This window comes from Orbicella franksi, chromosome 6 (assembly GCF_964199315.1).
Source record: "Orbicella franksi chromosome 6, jaOrbFran1.1, whole genome shotgun sequence".
Lineage (NCBI taxonomy): Eukaryota > Metazoa > Cnidaria > Anthozoa > Scleractinia > Merulinidae > Orbicella > Orbicella franksi.
This window is the reverse complement of record NC_138150.1, coordinates 1224602-1233993: the sequence shown is the minus strand read 5'-3', so window position 1 is coordinate 1233993 and position 9392 is coordinate 1224602. Positions and strand designations below refer to the sequence as shown.

Below are 9392 nucleotides of genomic sequence, written 5' to 3'. Positions count from 1 at the left end.
ATGAACAAGACAGACATTGATTTAGAAGAGAAGCTAACTATCGTCTTTGAAATCAGGTTGTTAAATTTGGCTTTTAGCGAATCTCTTAATGACCCCAAGAGTATCGATTTCCAAGAACTTAAAGCAAAACTAGAGGCTGCTTTGACAAATGTGTTTCACGATATGCCTGGCTTCTTGTTCGTCAATGTCACAGGGTTTCGACAAGGAAGCGTGGTAACAAAGTTCTTGATTGTTTTCGATGATACATCTTATATGAACAGAAGCGAGATAATGGATTGCCTGGATTGATCTAACGGGACGGAAGTAATGCAAGGGTACGTTTACGGTCACGTTACAACTGGAATGGCGGAAAACAGCGTAAAGGAAGGGGAAAACACGGAGAACGAGACAATAAAGACCTTAATTCGCCGCTGGACGATAGCTCTGACAGTTGTTGCTTTGTGAGGTCTCTTTATCCTGGCTACTGCCATTGTATGGTTTGTGATCATGGTAAGGTGAAGATTAATTGTCACACTGAGAAATGGGCTGAAATTTTGAATGATAGCTGAGAAATCCACAAGAATGTACAACAACCTCCACTCTCACTCTCGGTATCAGCCAGTTTCCTCAAATGCACGCTTAAGATCCAGATAAATCTCGCAGACTGCTTTGTCCGTCTATACCGGTGATCTTTTCGTGTTTAAGCCCAGTGTATGTGCGCAGGTATATATTTATCGACAACAGCTAGCCATATTTGCACGACCATAAATACATACAGTACATACAGTTGTGCATTAGGAATTCAATAGTGTATAAAAGTTCAGTAAGTCAATTAACAGGCCTACTTTAACGATCCCGCTGCTAATGGCTTCCACGCATTTAATAAATATCTTGTCTAATAATTAAACTTCACAGCGACGACGTGGAGGCAAGTCTCGAACAGAATCTTTCAAGGTAACGGAAGACTTGGAAAATGCCAGTGGGGCCAAAGAACGTTACAAGGAAAATGAACGCACCGATAAAGCGGTGGTTGAGTTCGAAGAAAGTAACGTAGCCAGTGGGAGAGATCAAGGAGCTTCAGACCATATCTACGAAGAGCCACTTAAGAGAACCTACCCTTCTTTACCAGCGGAAATCTTCTATGACATTGCAACAGGACGGTCAAAACTCTTCCAAGAAAACGGTAACAGTCGTAAGGCGAGGAAAGAAGCTATCGTATGTTTTCGTTAAGAGAAATTAACTCATTCCCGATGCTGATCGAACCGCTCACAAAGTCAGCGAACAGCTGATTTGTGAGCAACTCGGAGAATCAGGATATTTTGCTGTGCTAATCAAGCTCGAAAAGCGGGCACGTTAGTCGAGCCGTTAAGATGAGACTCATATATACGTTCTATTTTTCAGATTTCAGGAAGAGACCGTTTATGCCGGAAGATGCAGAGAATCGAAGATCGGATGTTTCTAGCTTAGTATATAATTGATTTCGTTAGTTTCGTTTGTGTAAGTTAAGCTGAGAGACCAAAGTTTCGGACCTGCAATAAGTCTTACGGCCTTGTAGTGTAAGAAGTATTGACTTGCAAACCATGTAAGTAACGCATTGTTGTTTTGTAGTTGCAACAAAAAAGAAAAAAGAATATGCCGTTTGTAATGGGAGTTATGGAACCAAGCATTACTGGGAAAACCAAGGCATATTTATACGAAATGAAAATAAAAAAAACTATAAATCCCTGGAACTCTGTTTTTTACTCAGTCTTACTCCGTAAAGGAAAGGTACAACTACCTTTGAAAATTAAATTATCATCTTGGAGTTCTGAGCTAAATGAGAAATACATGATATTTCATATGTTCACTTGTATCTTAACCATCTAAATCACGAACTCACAAGGATCAAGTACTTTTCCACCCGGATCCCATGCAAAGCTTGTCGGCTAAGACTGTAGTGCATTTATTCTAGAACGAAAGAAAGGTACATGTATCACGAGAGGCAAAATAAAATAGCAAAGAAGCAAAATAAAAACATACTTTAGCGCGCACGTGCTACATTCAAAAGCATCTTTTAGTGTGAATGTGCTGTTATATTGTTAAATTAAATTAGCACCTGCTGAAAACACGAGAATGAAGTAGTGGAAGTAAAAGATCCAGACGACCAGAAAAAGCCTGGCAACAGCCTTGAGTTTTTTACAATCTGAGTCTCGCTTTCATCGATGAATATTTATTATTTAATTTTAGCAAAGCTATTATTGACAAGAAATAGAACAACCTTTTCTATCACCATTAAAATCAGGTCTTTTCAACCATTTACAGAGCGCTTAGCAGATGGGAAGATTCCAGAAAAAAAGAGCAAACAACAAAAATTTGAAAACGCCAGAATTGCGCTGTAGCCTACAAAATACAATTTGGCACTAAAAATAGTTTTGTCTGAGTACAGCTAACGAGGGCCAAAAGGGTTGATTGAAACAGAGCATTTCTTGGCTTTTACAACAGTAAGGTTTGGTTGTTTTTTGTATGATTAACACAGAGTTAATGTCATTCTACTAATTATTGAGTAGTTACAGCTTATTCTGTTCGTACGACTCTGAACAAAAACGTGACACTTTGAATTGGACTTTGGTCTACTAGTTGAGTTACACCCAATCGGATGCTATAAAACCACAAAGACCAAACGGCTAATTTTTCGTATTTCCTTTTGGAATTGCATATTTAGTTTGAGCAGGTTCTTAAATCTATCGGCGTTCTGAAAAGATTCAGATAATTGCAAAATTCGAAACTTGCATGTAGTGGAAGCACGCTTGCCAACTTCTCGTTAGTCATAGGGCTTGTAAGAGTGCTTCAGGAGTTTTCTGTCAAAAGCAATTAGACACAAACGGGCACCACACTATCTGCTAAGTACATGCAGCTGACTGTTTGTTTATCACTTTTCCCCTAGCCTGGGAAGCAAGCATATTTCAGGCTCGCGAGTGAGCACCGTCATGAATGGCCTGGGGAAAGTGGAAATAAGCCGCCTGGAAAGCAAATTTTGTGAACCCAAGATTGAGGCTACAGGCATACGGCAAAGAAAAATTTCGGACCCGCTTTTCGAAGGTTGAAGCACTTGCCCGGCATGTTCCCTAAATGTAAGAAAATAGTGGTCATGCACTTAGCTATCTAAGCGCTAAACTTAGCTAGTTTACAAGCATGCCACTGAAACAAAGGAAACAAATAAACGTAACATAGTTAAAAATCCCAACTGGTAGGAGGCAGACCAGTTGGCTATTTGTTGTGAAACTCAGTGGGCATTGATTTTTTTTTTAACGAAAGAAAAAAAGCAAACAATGCAAGTCGTTGCATATAATATAATTGAAATGGCATCAATTTGACACCAATTAGGGAAGCAATTAAGGGCACAGTCACCTATGGCTATTGTGCACCCGTTCTGTGCTTCACAAGGGGCTACCACATAGAGGCTTCAAAAGATAATTGTTCCATGTTAGTAAAACCGTTAAGGTCATGGTTGAGCATTAGCAAATCTTGGTCAGTGAAAGTTATTTCATTTCAAGATGCCTCATGAGTCTCAAGGTTATGCTTTCCTCGACAACAATATTTTGTCGTGTAACAAAGGTGAGTTCCAAGGAAAGAAGGGTGCCGACCTAATGGAGCCGTTGTACATGACGTAATGTCCCTTCTTTAATCGCCTCACTTTACTTTGGAGATCAGAAGGCACTAATTACACACAGCCAAAGCTAGGGAACTAGCACATTGATCGAGCATGGCTTCGCTACTGTTTATTTTTTGGACCGGGATAATGCTGAGCAACACTTTAATCTTTGGTAAGCACTTACTTTCTTATAACTATATTTTGCATTGAGTAAACTGCAACTCATTGAGATCCGACGGAAAAATACCCAAATTACGTAACACTCATTCAAAGTTAAAACTCTCAAGATTTTTCTAGGGCAACCTCACTTCTACAATACCTGACTGAAAAATGCTTAGTTTTCTGTTGGCAGCAACTGTCCCTTCATCGCGTGCGCTCAACCAGTCCTCGAAAAGCAGAGAAACCAGAGTTGCTTCAACGAATATGTACCCACTAAAACGGGTAAAGTTGTCAACAGCATTGAATCAGATTCCAGTTGAAGAGAATCCTTATTAACAACCCCGATCTAAAGCCGAAAGACAAAGATCGTCACCCGATCTTTTTGACCATTCGTTTCTCTTATATTGAATTAATTAATTTACTCAGTGATTCTTTCCGCAATTCTTTGGCCTCCGTACACCAGCAGAACAAAATTCCTTCAAAAATAAAACATAAGACATCGTTTTGGACTAATTTTAGCCTTTTTGCAAGTTTGGATAGCTTACGCAATCAAAAATCCCAAAAAACATACGTTGTCCATGTTTAAATTGCGTAATCCTACAGTACATACGGCCTGCATAATCTCAGTGGTACCCTAACGTAAACTTTGCTTGCTATATACAAGATCTTTACGCCATAAGCAAATATTTTAAACTTGATGAATTAACTTAAGATTATATTCAAAGGTTCCATCTGTTCAACCACTTGCATAACCCGAAAGATCAATATGCCTATTCGACACGTGATTAGTTTCTAGTTGTGAGAAAAAGCTATTTAGACTGTATTTTGGCTACGCCAGAGGAGAGATGTCAGGCACGCACAAAGCGCTGTTGCGACGATTTTGTATTAGGAACATACAAAAAGTGGTTCCTGTGTTACTATTTACCATGAAGTTTAAAGATCTTTAGAAATGTGTTTGCTTTTCTGTACGCAAAGGCGAATTCTAAGGAAATCTGTAAGGAAATATCTTTTCCTTCTTTTCCAGAAATGTTGACGTCAGAATGTTTATTCTAGATTCAAAGCTAATTGCAAGGCAATTTCGGGCAAAGCAACAAAATTGAGCGAAATTGCCTCACATATATGTTGGATTATATTGTAATGCAAATCAGAAAAGTTAACCGTTAAAAGGGCTTTTGCGCATTAAAAGGAGCACATAAGAAATTGGCATTCGGAAAAAGTTGAGTTGCGCAATTGAGTTTACTCTACTTTGGAGCTCAGGAAGCACTAATCACGAACAACCAAAGCTGGGGAAGTTGACAACTAGCACTTTGATCTAAAATGGCCTCACTATTGATTATTTTTTCGACCGCGATAATTCTGAGCAGCGCTTTTATATTTGGTAAGCATTTAATTTCTTATAACTTTACTTGTAGTATATTCTGGATTGAGTTAACTGTAACGGAAAAAATAACACCAATATGTAGCACCGTAAGTAAAATTTAAAACTCTCGAGATTTTTCTAGGGCAACCTCACTTCCTTAAAACCTAACTGAAAAATGCTTAGTGCAGCATCTGTACGTCCCTTTATCGCGTGCGCTCAACTAATCCTTGAAAAGGAGGGAGACAAGAGTGCTTGTACCAACCAAAACAAGCATAGTTGTCAACAGCATTCAATCACTTTCCAGTGGAAGCGAATCCTTATTTACAACCCCGATCGAAAGCCGAGATACGAAGATCGCCACCCGATGTTTATGACCATCCGTTTCTTTTATATTGAATAGATTAATTTATTCTTTTCCGCAATTCTTTGGCGTCGGTGCACCAGGAGAAGGATAAATAAATTAAAAATCGTTCAAAAATAAAACATAAAATATCGCGTAAGACAAATTTTAGCCTTTTTGCAAGTTTAGATTACGCAAGCAAAAATTCCCCAAAACTTACGTTACCCAGGTTTAAATTGCGTAGTCCTACAGCACATACGGCCTGCATAATCTCAGTGGCAACCTGAGGTAAACTTTGCTTCCTATACACAAGATGTGCACCACCATAAGCAAATATTTCAAACTTGAAGAATTTTAAGATTATATTCAAAAGGTTCCATCTGTTCAAACATTTACACAACCCGAAAGATCAATATACCCTGTGGGAAACTGCTTGACACATATGGCAAATGAAAGCAGGCCATAACTATTCCAACATAAAGAAGATCAGATGTATGGTTAGATGTACGGCGTCAAGTGCAAGAGTGCAAAATTAAAACGTCATTACATTTTCAATTAAAGTGTACTTTTATATTTCTCTTTCTTCCTAAGTAAAGTAATAACTTTATAAACTTAGAGGTAAAAATGGAAACTGTCAAGTCATATAATTTTTAATCATGGTTGGTATAGAATATTTAAGATGGCACAACTGCGTTTAAAAGGGAGGCAGCGTTTTGAAGGAACTGGACAAGATATGTGACGTGTACTAAAGTTAAAAAGGACACCCATCAAGCTTAGTTCCCCTCTGATATATTTCTCTAATTAATTTTAAGTGGACGGAAACATACACAAGATTAAGCAACACTTTTCACGGCAACTACATAATTTTCGATGAACATCTACTTGTCGATGAACCGTAGAATTACAAAAAACCTACGTGATTAATTTCACTAAAAGTAATTAACACTAAAAGGACTCCTAAGTGACTATTCCACTTTACCACTTACCATTTTAAATGTTTTATAAACATAGGTACACACATACAAAGGTACAGCACTACAGGACCAGCGTCAACAACGTTGTCCTGGAATGGAGGACCAGGATGGTGGAACACAGGATCATTAACAGAATCAACTACAGATGCAACTACAGACACTACTACAAGAGCGACACCATCAGTAACAGAAACAACTCCAGACGCACCTACGGACACAACTACAGGATCATGGTGGACAATACCAAAAGGATGGACCACAGGATTATTTACATCAGAAGCCTGGTCCATCACAACACCTAGAGCTTTGATGACCACAGACCTGTCAACTACAGAAACAGGTGATAAATTTCACTAAAAATAATCAACACTAAAAGGATTCCTAAGTGACTATCCCACTTTACCACTCACCATTTTAAATGTTTTATAAACATAGGTACACACACACAAAGGTACAGCACTACAGGACCAGCATCAACAACGTTTTCCTGGAATGGATGGCCAGAATGGTGGAACACAGGATCATTAACAGAAACAACTACAGACGCACCTACAGACACAACTACGGGATCATGGTGGCCATGGACAATACCAAAAGGATGGACCACAGGATTATTTACATCAGAAGGCTGGTCCATCACAACACCTAGAGCTTTGATGACCACAGGCCTGTCAACTACAGAACCTTTGTCAGCCACAGGAATGCACACTCCAGTAGCATCGTCGAGCAAAGGATCGGTCAAGCCAGTAACTCCCCGTTGGGCGATAGCTCTGACAGTTGTTGCTGCGTTGGGCCTCTTTATCGTAGCTACTGCCATTGTGCGCTTTTTGATCATGGTAAGTGAAGATTTTTTGTTAAACGTGGTTAGCTGTAATTACGGTATCCTAATCATAACATGGGAACAAATGAGCCATTCAGATCCCTTTGTAAGACAAGGATATTCCCTCGCTGCTTCAAGCTACTTCAGTTAACGACTCAGTAAAAGACGATCATGCAGTTTTGGAAACTATTGTTACATAAACTTTGCCATAATTTTTGGAAAAGCCACATATTCCATAAAAGGCCGTATTTTTCTTCGATTGCTCTATGTACCTTTTCCAAAAAACTTCCACCGTGGAAAGTAGGATGGGTAACACAGGGCCTCATGGGGTTTAACTATCCTGCTACTAACGCCTTCAATTCATTTAATAAAATGTCTAGTCTAATAATTTAACTTTCCAGCGACGACGTACGGACAAGTCTCGAACAAGATCTTCCAAGGAAGCTGGAGACTTGGAAAGTGCCAGTGGAGCCAAAGAAAGTAACGAGGAAGATAAAGACACCGATAAAGCGGTGGTTGAGTCCGAAGGAAGTAAAGCGGCCAGTGGAAGAAATCAAGAAGCTTCAGACCATTTCTACAAAAAGCCACTCGTGAGAACCTACCCTTCTTTAGCGGTGGAAAACATCTATGACACTGTAACAGGTTGGTTAAGAAAACGATAAACAGTTATTAGGCATAGAAAACGAAGCTATCGCATGTGTTAGTTACTTACTTTGGCCTCTTCGCGCCATGTGGCGCATAAGGCCCCCACGAGATCACTCTAATGTTCCCTGTCCTGGGTGGTCTTTGCAGCCTCACCCTAGGTTAGGCTCTCTCTTTCCCAAAATTCTTTTTCAGCTGACGCCATCGCCACTTCAGCCTGGGCCGCCCGCGTTTGCGTGTTCCTGTTGGTGTCCAGTGCAAGGCTTCTTTGATGATGTTGTTTGCAGGCTTACTCAAGACATGGCCTATCCAATTCCACCTTCTTCTAGCTAGGTCTATCGTGATGTCTTCTTGGTTGCTTTTCTCCCTTATGCGCTTACGGGCATTGTGCCCTGCTGCAAGTCACTTTATCCAGCATATATAGAGCCACTACTTCCTGGTGTTGGTCTTCGCGACCTGCATAAAAGATGGTTTGTCCGCTACTGAGGGTGATCCTGCCACTTCCATTCCACCTTGTGTTGTACCATCTCACGTGCCATCAGCGCTGATTTGTTTGGCTCGACCATTCCTACAACCCATCTTAAGTGCTTGTTTGGGCTTAGTGCAGGTTTTGGCCTGGAAGCTTCTGGAAGGCTTTCACATACAGGCGTCATGTATGCCTAGGCATCTCCCTGTTGCTCAGGCATGGGTTGTTGTTGCGATCTCGAAGAAATTTCTGTAAGAAATTAGTTTTTTTTACAGGGTGGGGTGATTGGCTCCCCGCCCAACCCTGGACGATCAGGGACGGTCCTTTGTAGGGTCTCTCCTCCGAGACCAATCTGGCATGGTTGAATCTGCCAGGGACTGATGTTCTAGCCGGCATAGGTCTTGGGACCACCGAGACACTCAAACCCTATCACCACAACAAGGTGGCGTGCCCAAGGTGGAGATAGTATGTTTGCGTCTAGCTAAATTAATTTACCGCCCACAAAGTCAGCGGAAAGTTGATTTGTGAGCAACTAGGAGGATCAGGATATTTTGCTGTGCTAATCAAGCTCAAAAAGCGAGCGCGTCAGTCAAGCTGTCTGAATGAAACTCATATATATCTTCTATTTTTCAGAATTCAGGAAGTAACCGTTCATGTTGGAAGACGCAGAAAATCAAAAATCAGATGTTCCTAGCTTAGTATATCATTGTAGGATGATTGGCGAAGTTTAGGTCAAATCTGTGATTTGCACGTTTATTAACTCAGTTAAACATTTACCACAGCGCTAGTTGTTCTAGTACTAATAATCTTATATTATATTGTATGTACACACCTTACATTGAAGGTGAACAGAACGCTAACAAGGTTTGGCTTTCATTTTCAAGTAAGCATCTTTCAGAGAAATTGTTTTTGTTAGCGTAAAGAGTATAATTCTTATTGTTTTGTATATATTAAGCTGAGACACCAAAGTTTCGGATCTGCAATAGGTCGTACGGGCTCAACTAAATAAAATAAGCAAATA

The 9392-nt window shown here is 40.0% G+C and overlaps 1 protein-coding gene across 1 annotated transcript; it reads left to right on the top strand.

The window, feature by feature from the left end:
* On the top strand, positions 1–8875 carry LOC145489455 (uncharacterized). The gene is made up of 4 exons (XM_081468429.1): positions 1–213; positions 895–1162; positions 6481–6783; positions 6879–8875. The coding sequence occupies exons 1-4, from the start codon at positions 1–3 to the stop codon at positions 7412–7414; spliced, it is 1320 nt and encodes a 439-aa protein (XP_081324555.1). The 3' UTR covers positions 7415–8875.
* Positions 8876–9392: the final 517 nt, after the last annotated feature.

Coding starts and splice junctions, on each gene's coding strand:
- LOC145489455 (XM_081468429.1), top strand. CDS start 1: ATGAACAAGACAGACATTGATTTAGAAGAGAAGCTAACTATCGTCTTT. Junction 214..894: donor GGTTTCGACAAGGAAGCGTG/GTAACAAAGTTC, acceptor TAAACTTCACAG/CGACGACGTGGAGGCAAGTC. Junction 1,163..6,480: donor AAAACTCTTCCAAGAAAACG/GTAACAGTCGTA, acceptor TTATAAACATAG/GTACACACATACAAAGGTAC.